This window comes from Orcinus orca, chromosome X, assembly GCF_937001465.1.
Source record: "Orcinus orca chromosome X, mOrcOrc1.1, whole genome shotgun sequence".
Taxonomy (NCBI): domain Eukaryota; kingdom Metazoa; phylum Chordata; class Mammalia; order Artiodactyla; family Delphinidae; genus Orcinus; species Orcinus orca.
In genome coordinates, this window is record NC_064580.1 from 11,283,736 (window position 1) to 11,302,483 (window position 18,748).

The 18,748-nt window shown below is 43.2% G+C and overlaps 1 protein-coding gene across 5 annotated transcripts in view; it reads left to right on the forward strand.

Annotated features, from left to right (window-relative positions):
* The first annotated feature begins 1,482 nt into the window (after positions 1-1,482).
* The window catches only part of TCEANC (transcription elongation factor A N-terminal and central domain containing), a 33,445-nt gene continuing 16,179 nt past the window's right edge, over positions 1,483-18,748 (forward strand). Inside the window, exons 1-3 of one of the 5 annotated variants that reach the window (XR_007474705.1) lie at positions 1,483-1,574; positions 3,521-3,645; positions 17,909-18,072. Coding sequence is in view for 4 of the 5 variants with exons in the window: in XM_033427951.2 (XP_033283842.1) it covers positions 9,969-11,027 (1,059 nt within the window). In the remaining variant the exon portion in view is untranslated. Of the gene's footprint in view, positions 1,575-3,520; positions 3,646-6,318; positions 6,397-9,851; positions 11,056-17,908; positions 18,073-18,748 lie in introns of those variants that run through there. The other 4 variants (XM_049704455.1, XM_033427951.2, XM_004269682.4 and 1 more) reach the window with 4 other exon arrangements.

The window sequence follows — 18,748 nt, forward strand, 5'->3', positions numbered from 1 at the left end:
GTACAGTAAGGAGAGTGAAGAAATTAATCCACGTGTCTTTCCCTTTGCTGGGCCACAGAGTTACAGATCACACCTGAGCTGAGCGAGGGTCAGCACTTTGAATTGGTTGAGTAATAGAAGTTCTGATATTAGATTAGAATGGATTTAGTCAAAAGATACAAACTTCCAGTTATAAGATAAATAAGTAATGTACAATATTATAAAGATAATTAACAACCGCTGTATGTTAAATATGAAAGTTGTTAAGAGTAAATCCTGAGAGTTCTCATCGCAAGGAAAACATTTTTATTCTTTTATTTTGTATTTATATGAGATGTTCACTAAACTTATTGTGGTAATCATTTCATGATGTAAGTCAAATCATTATGCTTTGCATCTTAAACTTATCCAGTGCTGTATGTCAATTATATCTCAGTAAAACTGGAAGGAAAAAGAAAAGAAAAGCTGTGGGATTTGCTCAAGCCTCAAGCTCCAGCCCTAGAGCAGCCGAGGGGCAGGAGAGAACCAACAGAGCTTGTTTCGAGGCAATGGTGAGAAAAAATTAAAAGTTTCTTCTTTCTTACACCCTACAGAGCCCGGCCTGTTCAATAAAGTAGATTAATAGGTGTCTCACTTTGGTCTTGTGATAGAAGAAATTTTGTAGCAATAGCCTTTTGAAAGTAGTCTCTGAGGTTACATCCAGGATAAACTTGCAATGTTTCAACCGTTTTTAAAATGGAGTCGCTGCTGCTGCTTTACTAATTACAGCTTTAGTCTTGGTCCTGTCTTCCCTCCTTCTAGGTAAGGTTTATTACATTGCTCAGTCATAGAATCACCCTGCTTCCTGACAGCATCCAATCCAGAGCAAAACCCTGCTTCCTTTAACCTTCCCCCAAGTTACCCTCCAGTATGGGGTCAGCAAAGAAGGCTGCCACTTTCTCTAGTTCTACCAACACTTTGTCTTTATTGGACCCTTGCCGGTAAAGAATGTGTACAGGTGGGAAGTGCAGGATGCACAAGGCTACTTAATGAATGTTTTCTACTTTCATATCAGCTGATGCATGCCAAAGGTGCAGTAGGTACTTGTTGAATTAATTACTGCGTTAAGTAAATAGATAAGTCACAGTTTTGTCCAAAGTTTTGTCAACATTTAGTTGAGCGCTGTCTTGACTGGAAGCAGAAAGGGTAGGTGGCAGAGTAGTTCAACACACTTCGATGCTCAAAAGCAATAGTAGGGCTAGCTTCTTTCAATTCAGGGCCCGGTGCGGACCTTCGGCCCCAGACCACAGGACCCCAGACTGGGAGCTGCGGGAATGGGGGTGTGTGGCGGGGATGGGGTGGTGGGGGGTGGTGGGATGGGGTGGGGGGGTTTGGGGGGGTGGGTTGGGGGCTGGCCCCGGGCCCGGCCCCCGGCCCGGCCCACTGGGCCGCCGATCGCTCTGCGCAGGCGCCATTTCCCTAGCACGCATGCGCTGGGTCCCGGGCGGTGTTCTCCAGCTTGCGGGCTTGGATTGGTTGAGCTTTCGTGATCCCGCCCTGGGACTGGAAGTTCTATCTGGACGCCGAGGCCTCCCGGGCTTCGCCTGTGCTTCTCGGTGAGCTATTCTCTGTGTTCGCCGGCGTGTCTGTCACTGCAGTCAGGCGAGTCCTTGTTCCCAGTGGAAGCCCACCCCTGCTTGGGGAGGTTCTCGGTGTGCCCAGGGCCGGTAGACCGGAACGTGCCCTCGCCCTCACCTCTCCTCCAGCCGAGATCTCCCGGGTGGGCCGCTCCTTCGGGGCCGCCGCTGCCTGTGTGCTGGGTGCCAGGCTGTCACCCTTGGACGGCTTGCAGCAGGCTTTGCTTGTCGCTCCACCCCACCCACTGGTATCCGAACCCGGGCCAGAGTGGGCCCTTGTGCAGGCCCCTTCCCCTCGCTGCACCTTTGCTAGGGGTCGTCGTAAGGCGAAAGGGCCCTAGAGCAGTACTGCGTGACTTCAGAAACTGCGACGCCCCTACCAACATTTGGCATCATTCCTCTCCACAGAGGAAGGGGCTCCCTGTGTAGCCGGAGAGATGTATGTGGGTTACGGCTAGAAATTAAAATTTTCTCTTTAGATCTTAGATCTAAAGATCTAAACAGATCTAGGTTATTGCTGATTTGTTACCAGCTTTTGGAAATTTCTCTTTGATCTTTCATCAGGTTTTAGGGCGGATGTGTGCACTTTGTCCATATATCCGTTATGTCAGTTAATATTTACAAGGTTTTGTATGCATTCAGTCAACAGATATTCAGGGCCTACTGTTGTTGGCACTGTATAAACTGTTTTTAATATGTATCAGGAAGCTAGGGGTATAGGTGTGTATCTCAGCATTATCTGTACTAGCATATGCTCTAGAACTGTGTTGTCCAATATGGTAGCCGCTAGCTACATAAGGCTGTTGAGTACCTGAAACGTGCCTAGTCCGAATTGAGATGTGCCTTAAGTGTAAAACAGCGAATTTTGGAGAATTAGTATGAAGAAGACAATGTAAACTATCCCAGTTTTTTTATATCCATCAACGTGTTGAAACAGCAATATTTGGGATACACTGGGTTAAATAAAATGTATTATTAATTTCACCTGTTTATGTTTTTTCCGTGACCACTAGAAATTTTACATTATTCCTTTGGCTTGCATTATATTGCTATTGGACAGCACTGCCCTAGAAAGGGGTCAGCAGACTATGGCCTGCAGCCAAATCCAGCCTTCCTGTCTTTGCAAAAGAGATCTATGGGAGCGAAGCCATATCCATTCATTTCTGTATTGTCTGTGGCTGCTGTTCCTGCTACAAAAACAGCAGAGTTGAGTAGTCCATACAGAGGCTGCATGGCCTGCAAAGGCCAAAGTATTTACTATGTGGCCTTTTATAGAAAAAGTTTGCCGACACCCTGCTCTAGAACAATGCCCGGTATGGTAGATACAAGGAAACCTTTTCATTGTAGTCCTGTGTAATTGTCAGTTAGGCTTAGTGTGGGCCATAGTTCTAAGGACTTTATAAGGACTCTCTCGTTTAATTCTCATATTAATTCTGGGATGTTGGATTCCCCTCCCCCCCCACATATACTTGACACCCCCTACTTCTGGCAACTGTACCTTCTAGACCCTCCTTATCCCCAAATGGCCTGACTCCTGGAGCCCACCTGATTAGCCCACAGGAGGCACCATGCTTCTGTTTTCTTTTTTTGAACTAGAATATTTTAAAATGATTTTCTGAACTAGAATTGAGATGAGGTTGGGCTCCCGTGGAAGAAGCTGAGGGGCACTGGGCTTAGTTAGACGCAAGTGGGTACAAGCAAGCTTGTCCGTGGTGAAAAGGATGATGCTCGCAAGCAGAGAGGAGAAAGTATTTGTTGAGTAATAGTAAGCCCTGACCAGGTGTTTGCCAGGTGTGTAGCGGTGAATGAAACAGACGTCGTTCTTCTGTGGTCTTGTAGGGAAGGCACACAATAAAAAAAAATTTTTCGTGTGATATGCACCATGAAAAAAAAACCAGTGTGCAAATATTTGATGTTCTTAATAGGTTTCATCATCGTAAGATGGAGCTAAGTGCTATACCTGTGTCGGGGGTTTTGTGAGGATGGAGATGACATGAGTGTATACGGCACACAGAGTTGCTCGATGTGCACTGTCTTCTGCTGTTAGAAGGTAAGTGCGGGAATGACTGTTCGGGACTCTGGGTGCATCGTGACACTTAAAACATTGCAGTCACCAGTTGTGGTTTGTAGAGAAGGTTCTCAGGTGAGTTGTGCACAGCAAGCGTTTTTAACATTTCCTAATTTAATGAGGCTCCTCTAGCAAAATGCAAAGTCAGAGAGGTTGTGCGCGTTCAGTGTGGGGGCAGGATGGGAGCTGCCTTCCGGCTGATGGCAGCAGAGCTGGGTTGGTCTTGCTGCGGGAGGGGGGTTGTGCCTGTGTGTACAGGGCAGTGGTGGCAGCTCTGGTTTAGATCACAGTCACCTGGAGAGCTGCAAAATACCCAGGCCTGCCCTCAGAGATTCTAATTCATTCTGTCTGGGGTGAGGCCCTGGCATTGCTTTTGCTTTTGCTGTTTAATTTCTCCAGATGATTCAGATTGGCAGTCAGGAGTGAGACCCACTCCTGGTGAGAGACAGGCAGGCAGGCTCAGGGAGCTAATGGGGCAAAGGCATCGAGCTGGGAGGTAGGCAGTGTCTGTCAGCGATGCAGCGCGATCACACTGGAAGCTGGAAGGGGGCTTTTCATCACCTGGCCAGGGACCGTGGGCTCCATCCTGAGAGCAGAGGGGAACCTCTGAAGGGCTTTAAGCAGACAAATGGGGGAATCTCTTGCTGAGATCTGTACTGGAGGATGATCCCTCTAACAAAATGTCGTGAATCAGAGTGAAAGCAGCGAAGAAGTAATTGGAGCCGGCCAGATGATGGAAAGCCCAGGTTTGCTTTCTGTATTCCTCCTACATGTGTCCCTTAGCAGCAGTGTCTGTCCTTGTAATTGGCCAGCTTCTTGTCTGTGTTCCTTCCGCTGGGCTGTCAGCTCCTTCAAGGCAGAGAGTAGCTCATTAGGCTCAGCATTTATCGTGTATGAGATACATAATAGATATTTATTGAATGAACTGTGTAGAACTCTAAACTGGACACACAGCCTACTTTGTCTTTTTGTGGCAGTTCTCAAAATTTTATATCCCAGGTGCTTCCACACTATAGCCTCCTAGGGCAATAAATTGCTTTATATCTACATGACTGTCCCACAGGGAGAATAGAAAGTTGGACAGCATTTAAATGCTGTTAAAAATATGGAGGAGAATGGGAAACAGTATGGTGGTTCCTCAAAAAATTAAAAATAGAATGACCATATTGATCCAGCAATCCCACTTTTGGGTATATACCCAAAAGAATTAAAAGTAGGGTCTCAAAGAGATATTTGTACATTCATGTTCATAGCAACATTATTCACAAAAGGTAGAAGCAGTCTAAATGTCCATCAGTGGATGGATGGATAAACAAAATATGCTCTGTCCATACAATGGAATATTATTCAGCCTTGAAAAGGAAGGAAATTCTGACACATGCTCCGACATGGATGACCCTTCAGGACATTATGCTGTGTGAAATAAGCCCAACACAAGAAGGCAAATACTGTATGATTCCACTTATATAAGGCATCTAAAGTAGTCAGATTCATAGAGACAGACAGTAGAATGGTGGTTGCCGGGGGCTGCAGGGGAGAAAGAAATGGAGAGTTGTTGTTTAATGGGTGCAAAGTTTGTTTTGCAAGACAACTAGCGTTCTGAAAGTTGGTTGCACAACAGTGTGAATGTACTTAATGAACTGTCCTTGTAAAAATGGTTAAGATGGTAAATTATATGGTATGTGTATTTTACCACAATTCAAAACAAAAAAATATGGAGGAACAGTAAATAAAAGGACATATGAAGGGGCTTCCCTGGTGGTGCAGTGGTTAAGAATCCGCCTGCCAATGCAAGGGACATGGGTTTGAGCCCTGGTTCGGGAAGATCCCACAGGCTGCTGAGTAACTAAGCCCGTGCACCACAACTACTCAGCCTGTGCTCTAGAGCCCGCGAGCCACAACTACTGTAGCCCGTGTGCCTAGAGCATGTGCTCCACAACAAGAGAAGCCACCGCAATGAGAAGCCTGCACACCACAACGAAGTGTAGCCCCCGCTCGCCGCAACTAGAGAAAGCCCGCGCGCAGCAACGAAGACCCAACACAGTCAAAAATAAATAAGTAAATTTATTTTTTTAAAAAAAAGGACATATGAAATGCAGAGCAGAGTGCTAATATATGAATCCATTAACTTCTGTAGATTTCCATGAGTAAAGAAAAAGTTTTACTATTAAGACAAACAGTGCTCCCATCGCCCTGAAGCCCTGAAGCCACAATTAAATTCCCCTTCAGAATCTCCTTGAAGCTCTGTCCCTTCATTGAGAAATTCGACCTGAGTTAAATATTGCCTAACCTCGTTGTGGGCACTCTAGACTGGTCTCTTATTAACCACCTTGCTGACATCCAGCCAACTTCAATCTTGCTTTCTTTCTTTGGTAGTGATGCATATAGAATGAGTATAGACGCGGGTACGTTGAATACTTGTTAGGAAACTTTCCCACAGCTGGGGGGAGGGCTCAAGTTTATTGAGCTGCTTGAGACCTTATCATTGTGACGCCCCTGCTTGACTTCCTCCAGATCCCAAAATCTCAGGCAGACAATGCTGAGAGCAGTATTCAGCAATCGAGGATGTGTGTTTTTAATTTTTCTGTGCTGTCTTGCCTGTTCTTTGTTTACTGAGTCTTTGATTCTTAGAAAGACCTCTTTTACTGTTTTCAGTCTTTAAAAGTGTAATTCAATGAAATAATGCCATTTGCAGCACCATGGATGGACCTAGAGATTATCATACTAAGTGAAGTAAGTCAGACAAAGACAAACACCATATGATGTCACTTATATGTGGGATCTAAAATATGACACAAATGAACATATCTACAAAACAGAAACAGACTCACATAGAGAACAGACTCATGGTTGCCAGGGGGGAGGGGCGATCGGGGAGGGATGAATTGGGAGTTTGGGGTTAGCAGATGCAAACTATCATATATAGAATGGATAAACAACAGGGTCCTACAGTAGAGCACAGGGAACGATATTCAGTATCCCATGATAAACCATAATGGAAAAGAATATGAAAAAGAATATATATGTATAGCTGAATCACTTTGCTGTACAGCAGAAATTAACACAACATTGTAAATCAACTATACTTCAATAAAATTTTTTTAAAAACTACGTAAGTAAACGGGCAGGGCTATAAAACTTTATTTATAAAAAAAATAAGTAAATCAATACATCTTCATTCTGATCATTCAAAAAAAGAAAGTGGAATTCAAAAAGGAAAAACAATGATCTTGAAGTACCAATTCTCGATAATTAGAAAATGCCACTTAAGATCCAAAATCAGTGGCTCATTGAGTTATTGCTAACTGACTTTAAAAAAGAAATAGAGAAAAAAAAGACTGCCCAGGCGGTAAAAATGCAAGACCCAGAATCTTGGTCATCTGAGCTGTGCAGTGGGGAAAACCAGTAGGAACCTCAGAGTTGTAGTCCTGGGCACTTAACTGTTCACATTTGGGGTAGAGCTTGAGGGAAGATGGAACTGGTTTCGATGCAGCAGTGGACTTGTGAGGAAATCGTGAGGGCTGACCTGAATGCAGAGCCACGGGTGGGGTGAGGCAGCTGCTTTGTGGTGCCCTGATCTCTGAGGGCGGTGAAGTGGAATGAGCCATTTACCATGCCGTTTTCCAGTGGCCACATATCTTAAATGTATAGGGTTTATCATGAAATTGAACTAGACTAATCACTTTTCTGAGTAGGAAAACAATACATACACATTAGAGGAAATTCAGGAAAGAGTAAAAGAACAAAGGAAAATCACGTAAAATCTTGCCATTCAGAAAATGCCTCTGTCTGAAATTTTTTGTATCTATTTTTGGCCTTTTCTCATCACATGTGATTTTTAAATAAAATTTGGATCAGACTCTAGATGTTGTGTTTCTTTTTATTTATTTTTAATTAAAAAAACTTTTTTTTTTTTTTTGGCTGCCTCACATGGCTTGTGGGATCTCAGTTCCCTGACCAGGGATTGAACCTGGGCCCTCAGCAGTGAGAACACGGAGTCCTAATCACTGGATCGCCAAGGAATTCCCTAGATGCTGTTTCTTAATTTTTATTATTAAAACTTTTTTTTTTTTTTTTTTTACCGTGCAACATGTGGGATCCTAGTTCCCCGACCAGCAATGGAACCCGTGGTCCCTGCAGTGGAAGCGTGGAGTCCCAACTGATGGACCACCAGGGAAGTCCCTAGATGCTGTTTTTAAATAACAGCTTTGTTCAGATATAGTTTATGTACTGTACAGTTCACCTACTTAAAGTGTACGATTCAGTGGTTTTTAGCTTATTCACAACTGTGCACCCATCACCACAGTCAACTTGAGAGAAGATTGTGCACCTCCCCCAAGAAAAACTCTGCACCCATTAGTAGCCACTCACTTTTTTTTTTAACATCTTTATTGGAGTATAATTGCTTTACAATGGTGTGTTAGTTTCTGCTTTATAACAAAGTGAATCAGTTATACATACACATATATTCCCATATCTCTTCCCTCTTGCGTCTCCCTCCCTCCCACCCTCCCTATCCCACCCCTCTAGGTGGTCACAAAGCACCGAGCTGATCTCCCTGTGCTATGTGGCTGCTTCCCACTAGCTATCTATTTTACGTTTGGTAGTGTATGTATGTCCATGCCACTCTCTCACTTTGTCACAGCTTACCCTTCCCCCTCCCCATATCCTCAAGTCCATTCTCTAGTAGGTCTGCGTCTTTATTCCCGTCTTACCCCTAGGTTCTTCATGACTTTTTTTTTTTGCCACTCACTCTTCATTCCACCCCACTGGTTCCCTCCCCCTTCCTTCCATCCCAGCCCTGGTCTACCACTAATTTACTTTCTGTCTCTACAGATTTGCCTATTCCAGACATTTCATGTAAATGAAATCGTACAATACGTGGTCTTCTGTGTCTTTGATTTAACATAGAGCTTTGAAGGCTCATCCATGTGTAGTCTGTATCAGAGTTTCCTTTTATTGACAAGTAACATCCCATTGTATGGATATACTATGTTTTGTTTATCCATTCCTCAGTTGATAGACATTTGGGTTGTTTCCACTTTTTGTCTGTTACAAAGAATGCTGCTGTGAACATTCATGTGCAAGTCTAACCATTTGGGACCTCATAGTTTCTTCTAAGTTTGCAGGAAATTCTTACAAAAACAGCTTCCACATCTCTTATTTCCTTAAAGTAAATTTATAAAAGTAGAATTGCTGACTGCAAGGACCTTACGTTTTACAGCCCTTGTCAGATGGTGTCTAGGAAGACTGCATTAACTCTCCCTGTAATCGCTTCAGCGTTGTTAGCCTGCGTGTGATCGGTGATAGTTTATTTAATATCACGTGCTATAAAATGAGAGTCCGTGGAGTGTTGAAAAGACAGTATCCCTGCCATCAAGATGCTTATGTTCACGGTTAGACCAAATGGGCAGATATAGATCCAAGGGTATTTGGTAGGCAAGGTTATGTGCATTATGTGGATGGAAGAAGAGACTGGTTAGATAAAGTGAACATTCGCCTCCCCAGGATGAGATTCACACAGACATAACCATTAAGCAACTTTTTACACCTAAAAGTTAAAAAGAAGAGAAAAGTTAATGGGCCCAAACTCTGGCCTAGGGACCTGTTAGTCCAAAGTCATAAATCCCCCCGTTGTTCAGAAGAGTCAGATGTCAGCACAGTGTGGCCTGTTGACTTTGGGGCCCATCTGACCTGGATCCAGCTGCCTCCCAACCTGTGCCGCTTCATCATTTCTTTAGATTCCTTGGGACTTCTAAACAGCATCCACTTTTGGCCCTGTTTCTCATGCTTTTATATTCAGAAAAGTACTACTTCAAGACTGTAAAATCAGCAAGGACTTCGGTGAAATAGCTGAACACGAGGGAAAATAGTCCGGCCTCCTGAGCCTTCCCCCATTGACGCTGACACTGGCATGTTTTCATCCCCAGCATAACCACCAAATTCCACAAAAAGGAGTTGACTAATCTTGATTTGGAAAGATCATTCATTTGTAAAATTAGGGATGGGAAAGTTACAGCAGATCTTTCAGCATGCTTCTATCAAGCAATTGTTAACGCAAAAGCTGTTTACAGGGATATATATATATATATATTTTTTTTTAACTACTGAGAATCAAACTTTTGAGGCTAAACCATACTACATTGCAGATTGCATTTTCTAATACATTGCACCCATTTTTATTACAGACTCTTTCTCTGCATAGGTAACTGGCAGAGAGCGCTGTGCTCCTATCAGGAAGCTGCGCCTGGCAAACGCAAGCTTGAGAAAACGGAAACCTCTTTTTTCTTTGCAGCCGTAACAAGATGTCTGACAAGAAGCAGATAGCTGCCAGAGCTTCCCTTATTGAGCAACTGATGTCTAAAAGGAATTTTGAGGATCTCGGCAACCACCTTACTGAGCTAGAAACTCTGTGTGTGACTCCGGAGCATCTCCAGGAGACGGATGTGGTCAGGGCTGTGTACAGAGTCCTCAAAAACTGCCCCACGGCGGCTTTGAAAAAGAAAGCCAAGCGTTTGCTGTCAGAATGGAAAGCTCTGTATAAGGATACTCACTGCAAGCCACGGGGCAGCCCTAAACCATTTCCTCCAGGTGGAAATAAAGAAGAAAATCAAGGACTTTCTCCTGACCCAAATCAGGATGAGATACCGGGCAGCTCCCGCTGTCATTCTCTGCACTCATCCCAAGATGTTGCAGGAGCTGTTGAAAGGATCGTGCCAGAAAATAGCCCTGGTGGAGCAGAGCCTAAGGCAGCGCATCTCAGGGCCGGTGACCCTCAATCCCCCGACGAAAGAGCGAGTGGGCAGCCAGATCCTGCAGCGCCCGTGAGAGCCAAATGCACAGAGCTGCTGTATGAAGCTCTAGCTGGTCCTTGCACAGAGCAGCCCAGAGCCGATCTGTGGCACAAGTTTGCACGAGAAATCGAAGAGCACATTTTTACCCTTCACTCCAAGAACCTCAAAAAATATAAAACTTGCATCCGAAGCAAAGTCGCCAATCTGAAAACCCCCCACACGTCTCACTTACAGCAAAACTTGCTCTCTGGGACCATGTCTCCAAGGGAATTTGCCGAAATGACCGCCTTGGAAATGGCTAGCCACGAACTGAAGCAGTTGAGAGCCTCCTACACGGAATCTGGCATACGGGAACATTACCTGCCCCAAGTGGTGGAGGGCACGCCGACCAAGAAAATAAAGTGCCAACGCTGCGAGAAATTCAATTGCCAGGTCACCGTCATCGCCAGAGGGGCACTCTTCCTTCCAAGTTGGGTGCAGAATTCCAACCCAGATGAAGAAATGATGACCTACGTAATCTGCAATGAATGTGGGGAGCAGTGGTACCATAGCAAGTGGGAGTGCTTGTAATTGTAATAAATGTTCTCTTAACAGATAACTGGAGTGATCCCTTTTATTCATACCACCCTTTTATGCTTGTTTTTAAAATCTTGTACACGCTATCCTTTTTTTTAAATTGAGGTATAGTTAATTTGTATATATATATAAAATAACCTATAATGGAAACATATGTATATTCTTTTTCAGATTCTTTTCCATTATAGGTTTTTACAAGATAGTATAGTTTCCAGTGCTATACAGTAGGTCCTTGTTGTTTATCTATTTTATATATAGTAGTGAGTTATACATACTATTTGCAAAACTATCCTACGAAGAAGGAAGGAAGGTTGTTTGCTGAAGCTCACACCACTGTCACTAAAAGTTGATAGTTTGGGGAGAGAGAGTGGACGCCTGTTTGCATCATGCTTAGTGGCTACTTAGTACTTTGCTGTACTCAGACATAACCTAGGTGCCCGTGAGAAATGCAGACTCTCCGGTCCCATGCTTCTGAATCTGCATCTGCATTTTGGCAGGATCCCCAGGTGATCCTGTTCGAGGTCATTGGAGAAGTGCTGCTTCTGCAATAGGCCTGTAGTTCCCAGCACTGGCTGCATATTAGCAGGATCTGGGGAGCTTTGAAAACCCACAGTGCTGAGGACACACCCTGGGACAATTACATCTGGATCTATGGGATGCAGCCCAGGCATCAACATTTTGGTTTTAATTCCTCAAGTTATTTTAAGATGCAGTCAGAGTTGAGAACTACTCATCCATAGGCTCTCACTTGATCCTTTTGTCACCTTTAAGAAAAGAAAGTTATTCTATACACTTCACAGTTGAGGAAACATCCACAGAGGCGCCATGACTCGCCCCAGTGACACACCATAAATAGTCAAACTTGAACTGCTGCCGGATTTTCTTCCTTCCAATTCCCTGTCCGAGACCGCTTCAGTATTGACTTCTGAGAAATACAGTCCTGGAGATGTGGAACTAAATGAATAGTGTCTTCAAGCTCTAACATTGGGGAACAAGAGCTTTGTTATTTTCCCCTCTCTTTTCTCTTCTCACTTTACAGGTGTCCCGTGAACCCTGAAAATTACCCTGCGACTAATCCCACAGTTAGAATTTTATTTCCAGTCTTCTTGCTCAGTCGAAGGAGTCATGTATTTTTTTCCGTCACACAAGTTCTCCAGGGTTTATAAACTATGACATTAGGTTCCTGATGTTAGGGAGTCTTCATGTTATCAGGGGTTAGGTCTGTAGGGGAGGGGAAAAAATCCTGTAGCTGGGACCACGAAAACTAGACTGACAAAAGACAGATTAACAAGAGAAAAGTAGTTTATATGTGCAGCACGCATACCCGCAGGAGAAATTTGGTAATGCGTAACTCAAAGGGATGGTTACAACTTGGGCTTATATAGCATTTTAAGAAAAAATAGTATGTTTGTAGAGAAGTAACAAGACAAAGGAAAAGGGCTTTAGGCTTTTAGTGGCAGCAAACTCTGGGAAGGTAAATTAGCGTGTGTGTGTGTGTGTGGGGGGGGGGGGGGGGGGGGGCGGGGTGGGGGGAACTAATGGAAGATAATGGTCATTTAGTAAGGTTTGTTTGTGTAGACTCTTTCCGGTGCCATCTTGCCTCCAGTGAAGACGTTGTTACCTCCTTCCTGGTAGGGAATTCACAAGGGGAATTTGTGTTCTGTTTTCAGGCAGGTAGCGGGAGGGCAGAGAGCTCACCCTGTGTTTGATTTTTCTCATTTGCTTTCAGCTCCGAATGATCCTTATGCCATTATATTTTGGGGGTGGCACGCTCTGAACCCCTTTAGGTCTGAATTTCCAATTCTGCTTTTGTAAAAACTGACATTAACCTCTCAGAGGAAGTCCATTGCCTCAGCCTTTGAATCTACCAACGTTTCTCTGATAAACGAAGAGGAAATTACTTCTTCGAGGCCTTTGTAAACAGTGTTTAAACATACGTTTGTGTTTTCAAATGGTTTTGAAGAAATGGGCTTGAGGCCATTAATTATCAATTCTATTTTGATACCTTTGTATCTGTGGCTTCCCAGGGCTGCCTATTATGATGTAACGGTCTTTTAAAGAAAAACTTGCAAAGTCACCTAAAACTTCAAGTTTCACAAAGTGTGGTTTCATGTGACTTGGAATGATCTTAGAAACTATTCAGTGGTTATAAAAGAGCACAGCACATGAATACCATGTGTGATTGGTTCATGTCAGTGTTTGTTTTTTGCTTTAGGGTCTTTGGGTGTGTTTTGTGGGGTGGGGTTTTTTGGTAGTTTTTATTTGTACTGGACTTTTGCAAACTAAATTTGCACACAAATAAAAGCACTTGAAATGGAAATTCCTTTACTCTCCAAGCTATAAAAATCTGGGTAGTCTTCCTCATTTCGTATCAACTTTGTCAGTGACTTCTGCAACTATAGATAGGAAAACAGTAATCTGATTTGTTTTTTTTTTACTTTTAGTCAATGAGAGAGCACTACATTTTCTAAGTATAGATAATAATTCTTTTATATCCTATGCTTATCTCCTAAAAAGAAAGCGTTTTTGTTGTTGTTGTTGTTTTTTAAGTGCTCATGAGGTAAAGGATCTTTCATTTCATTTAAAATCATTTTTACAAGAACAGCAAGTACATAGACCCCAGGATGGGAGGGTGCCTGACACAGAGGCAGCACAGCAAGAGTCCACCAGAGCTGAAGCACAGTGGCAAGGGGAAGAAGGATGAGAGGTGAAGTCGAAGAGCCACCGGGTTCGTGAGGGCCCTTGTCGGTCATGATAAGGACTTTGGGATTTTTCCAAGCCTGATAGGAAGCCATGGAAGCCAAGGGGTTGGTAGTGATAAGACTTGAATGACCTTTAAGAAGCATCCTTCTGGCTGTTGTGTTAAGTTAGATGAGGAGGGAAGCAAGGACAGATGCAGGGACACCAGTTAGGTGGCTGTAGCAATGGTCCAAATGTCATTTAACTGGTTTCAAACAAGAGTACACAAAGACTGGTCTCCCTGCATCCGTATAGTTGAGAAAGTCCTTGGTGATGGGGTTGAGGACACACTACCCCCAAATCTGGCACTTTGGCATAGTGAATATTTTAAGCTGAAGGAATTTGAGAAACTATAGGTGCAGGAAGTCCTCTCTGACCTTCCCCTGAGGGAGGTCATAAGACCCTCAAGTGAGAGGTGCCCTCTCCATACCGAGGAAAGGAGCATCCTTATCTCTGCAGATGGAGGGATGCTGGAGGGAATCACAGTGAACGGGTCTTTCTGGGTTTCCCCCAGTTGACCACCCTTAGCTCATACTCTTTGTCCCTTCACATTTTCCCACAACTTTCCACTCTTCATCAAACCGAGTATAGAAACACCCAGGTGTAGCTGTTTCTTTGGGGGTTCATTTCCTTATAAAGGCTCCCAGGTCAGATAAAATTTACATTACATAAATGTGTACTTTCTTCTTTTTTAAAAAAATTTTTATTGGAGTATATTTGATTTACAGTGTTGTGTTAGTTTCAGGTGTACAGCAAAGTGAGTCAGTTATACATATACATATATCTACTCTTTTTTAGATTCTTTTCCCACATAGGCCATTACAGAGTATTGAGTAGAGTTCCTGTGCTATACAGTAGGTCCTTATCAGTTATCTATTTTATATATAGTAGTGTGTATGTGTCAATCCCAATTTATCCCTCCCCCTGCCAACCCCCTGGTAACTGGAAGTTTGTTTTCTACATCTGTAACTCTATTTCCGTTTTGTAGATAAGTTCATTTGTACCTTTTTTATTTTTATTATTTTTTTTTTTGCGGTACGTGGGCCTCTCACTGTTGTGGCCTCTCCCGCTGCGGAGCATAGGCTCCGGACACGCAGGCTCAGCGGCCATGGCCCACAGGCCCAGCCGCTCCACGGCATGTGGGATCTTCCCGGACCGGGGCACGAACCCGCGTCCCCCACATCGGCAGGCGGACCCTCAACCACTGCACCACCAGGGAAGCCCTGTACCTTTTTTAAAAAAATTAATTAATTTAATTAATTAAATAAATATATTTGGCTGCACTGGGACTTAGGTGCGGCACGTGGGATCTTCGTTGCTGCGTGCAGGATCTTCGTCGTGGCATGTGGATCTTTAGTTGCAGCATGCAGGCTCTTAGTTGCGGCATGCAGGATCTAGTTCCCTGACTAGGGATCGAATCCAGGCGCCCTGCATTGGGAGCGTGGAGTCTTAACTGCTGGACCACCAGGGAAGTCCCTATACCCGTTTTTTTAGTTTCCACCTATAAGCGATATCATATGATATTTATCTTTCTCTGTCTGACTTACTTCACTCAGGATGACAATCTCTAGGTCCATCCATGTTGCTGCAAATGACATTATTTCGTTCTTTTTTATGGCTGAGTGATATTCCACTGTATATATGTACCATATCTTCTTCATCCATTCCTCTGTTGATGGACATTTAGGTTGCTTCCGTGTCCTGGTTATTGTAAATAGTGCTGCAATGAACATTGGGGTGCGTGTATCTTTTTGAATTATGGTTTTCTCTGGATATGTACCTAGGAGTGGGATTGCAGGATCATAGGGCAACTCTATTTTTAGTTTTTTAAGGAAGCTCCATACTGTTGTCCATAGTGGCTGCACCAATTTACACTCCCACCAACAGTGCAAGAGGGTTCCCTTTGCTCTACACCCTCTCCAGCATTTATTGTTTGTAGATTTTTTGATGATGGCCATTCTGACCAGTGTGAGGTGATACCTCATAGTAGTTCTGATTTGCATTTCTCTGATAATTAGTGATGTTGAGCATCTTTTCGTGTGCGTTTTGGCCATCTGTATGTCTTCTTTGGAGAAATGTCTATTTAGATCTTCCGCCCATTTTTTAATTTTTTTTTTTTTGATATTGAGCTGCATGAGCTGTTTGTATATCTTGGAGATTAATCCCTTGTCGGTTGCTTCATTTGCAAATATTTTCTCCCATTCTAAGGGTTGTCTTTTCATTTTGTTTATGGTTTCCTTTGCTGTACAAAAGCTTTTAAGTTTCATTAGGTCCCATTTGCTTATTTTTGTTTTTATTTTCATTACTCTAGGAGGTGGATTGAGAAAGATCTTGCTGTGGTTTATGTCGAAGAGTGTCCAGCGTTACATTTAGGTCCTTAGTCCATTTTGAGTTTATTTTTGTGTACGGTGTTAGGGAATGTTCTAATTTCATTCATTTGCATGTAGCTGTCCAGTTTTCCCAGCCAAGTGTGCTTTCTTCTTGTTAATCTGTCTTTTGTTACAGAGCCCCAACCAAGAACCTAGACGGTTCGGAGAAAAAAGATTTTTTTCCTTCCCTACATTGGCAGTTTTGCAAATGGTTGTTTCATAAAACACAACCAACCCTGAATTCCCAACCCATGGCCTATAATAAAAAACAAACAGCACAGAAATTCAGCACAGTATAGCCTGGATCCTGGTTGCCATGGTTATGGGTGATACCTGCACAGGGCATAAACATCAATTGTTATACCTGAATGTAGAAGGGCTCTCTTCATGGGATTTCACACATCACTCTCCTTTTGTCCATGTTACTTTTTTTTAGACTACAAATTGGATACAGTTGCAGCTCTGTCTCTTCTCTGAGCACTTCCTGTGATGAGAGGTTCCTTTCATTCCCTATTACCATTTCTAAACACCAGTCAGGAAGCCTGCAGCTGGCAGGGCTCCATTGCCTTTGCAAGGGTTGGGCCTTCATCTTTTAGGTCAGATTTGCTTTATTATTTATAGCTTCCGAGTAAATGCAAAGTATTTTACTAAAATATTCTTACATCCCTCAGAGGTATTTACTGTAAATACCTAGATTATAAAAGGTGCCTTCTTGGGGCTTGCCTTGTGGCGTAGTGGTTAAGAATCCGCCTGCCAGTGCAGGGGACACGGGTTCGAGCCCTGGTTTGGGAAGATCCCACATGCTGCGGAGCAACTAAGCCCGTGCACCACAACTACTGAACCTGCGCTCTAGAGCCCGTGAGCCACAACTACTGAGCCTGCGTGCCACAACTACTGAAGCCCGTGCGCCTAGAGCCCGTGCTCCGCAAGAAGAGAAGCCACCGCAATGAGAAGCCGATGCACTGCAACGAAGAGTAGCCCCCACTGGCCGCAACTAGAGAAAGCCCGCGTGCAGCAGCGAAGACCCAACACAGCCAAAAATAAATATAAATTAAATAAGTAAATTTAAATAAATAAATAAAAGGTGCCTTCTTGCTTTCAGAAGAGCCTACAGTCTGAAGGGAGAACTGATGACAACTTCATATAATCCCATTTATATTATTTTTTAAAATTAGGTTTCCATAGACGTTACTAAGCATTACCAGAAATGCTATGCCATAATGATTGCACGTTGCTTTACACTCTGCCAAGTGCTGGGGGCCAAGAGATGAGCTAGATGCCATCCCAGGCCTCAGGCCCCCAAAATGCAGGTGACATAGCCACAATCACTTTACAGTTTAAGAACTATAAGAGAGACAGACTGTAGAGGCAGAGGTGCAGGGGACCCAGGAGGATCAGGGAAGGCTTTACAAAGGCTGTGACCCTAAGGGTAAATCTTGAGATGAGGTAAGCCAGGCAGAGAAAGCCGAGACGACAATGTTCCATCACTGGACTTGCTAGATTCCTGGCACTTTATATACAGCATCTCAGTTAAGCTTCACAACTACCCAGCCAGCACTTTAGAGATGAGAAAACTGAGGCTGAGAGACATTAAGTTACTTGCCCAAGGGTACATGGAGAGAAAGCCAGGACTATTCATGATGAACAGGTGGGGTTTTTTAATTTTATTTTTGCATATCAGTTTGCTTCCAGAAACATGCAGGCTTCCTGTTAATTCCATGCAAGGTACAACTGTTTTTCAATTGTGGTTTGTTTTTCCAATGACAGGAGTGTGTGGTTTGCAGACTACACTCAGCGCAGTGCTATGCACGCTTCCCTCTGTGGAGAGATCAGCCAGGAATGCTTGGCAGTGGTTGCCAGCTCTCCTGGCACAGGGGAACCTTCCCGAAACTTCTAGTGGCACCCATGTGATTTATCTGATGTTCTGAAAAGTGATTTTTAAAATACTTAAACATATGAAAACATGTAGTTTTAAAGTGACATGCATATGTTTTTTTGAATTTGAAGACTGTAAGTATATAAATGCAGTTTCAAATGCCATTCCCTATAAAATATAGTGGCCTTTACATTTTCACTCTCTTTATTTATGACCTAGGGAAACTATATGATACAGATAATCAATTTTGACAAAAGAGGCAGGCTGTTTTGCATCCTTTGTTAAATTATCACAGACATCCATGCTGGACAGTGAAAAAAATAGAATTAAAATAAAATTTTTTGGATATATTCTTGCTTTCTTTTAAAAATATAAACAAGGTACAAATAGGAGTAGGTTCTAAGTAGTCGTTAGTCTTTTTCATGTGATGACATACATTTAAAAAAATCTAAAACAGCCATGGAAAAGTTACAGATCTGATTAATAAGCAAATGAAAACCTGGCCCATTCAAAAACTTCTTATTTTTGGAATATATTCAGTTTCAAAATGTATATAAACAGAGAGAGCTCCCAGCGGTTGCTTTTAAATAATCAAAATGGGATCATAATAGGCAAATTTCACCTTTGTGGGTGGAAACAAAAAATTCAGACATTTCCAAGGGTGCCCGGGAAGGCCTGAGTCAACTGAAGTAGACCTTCACCCATGTCCGAGGGGAAAGAACTCCCAGGTT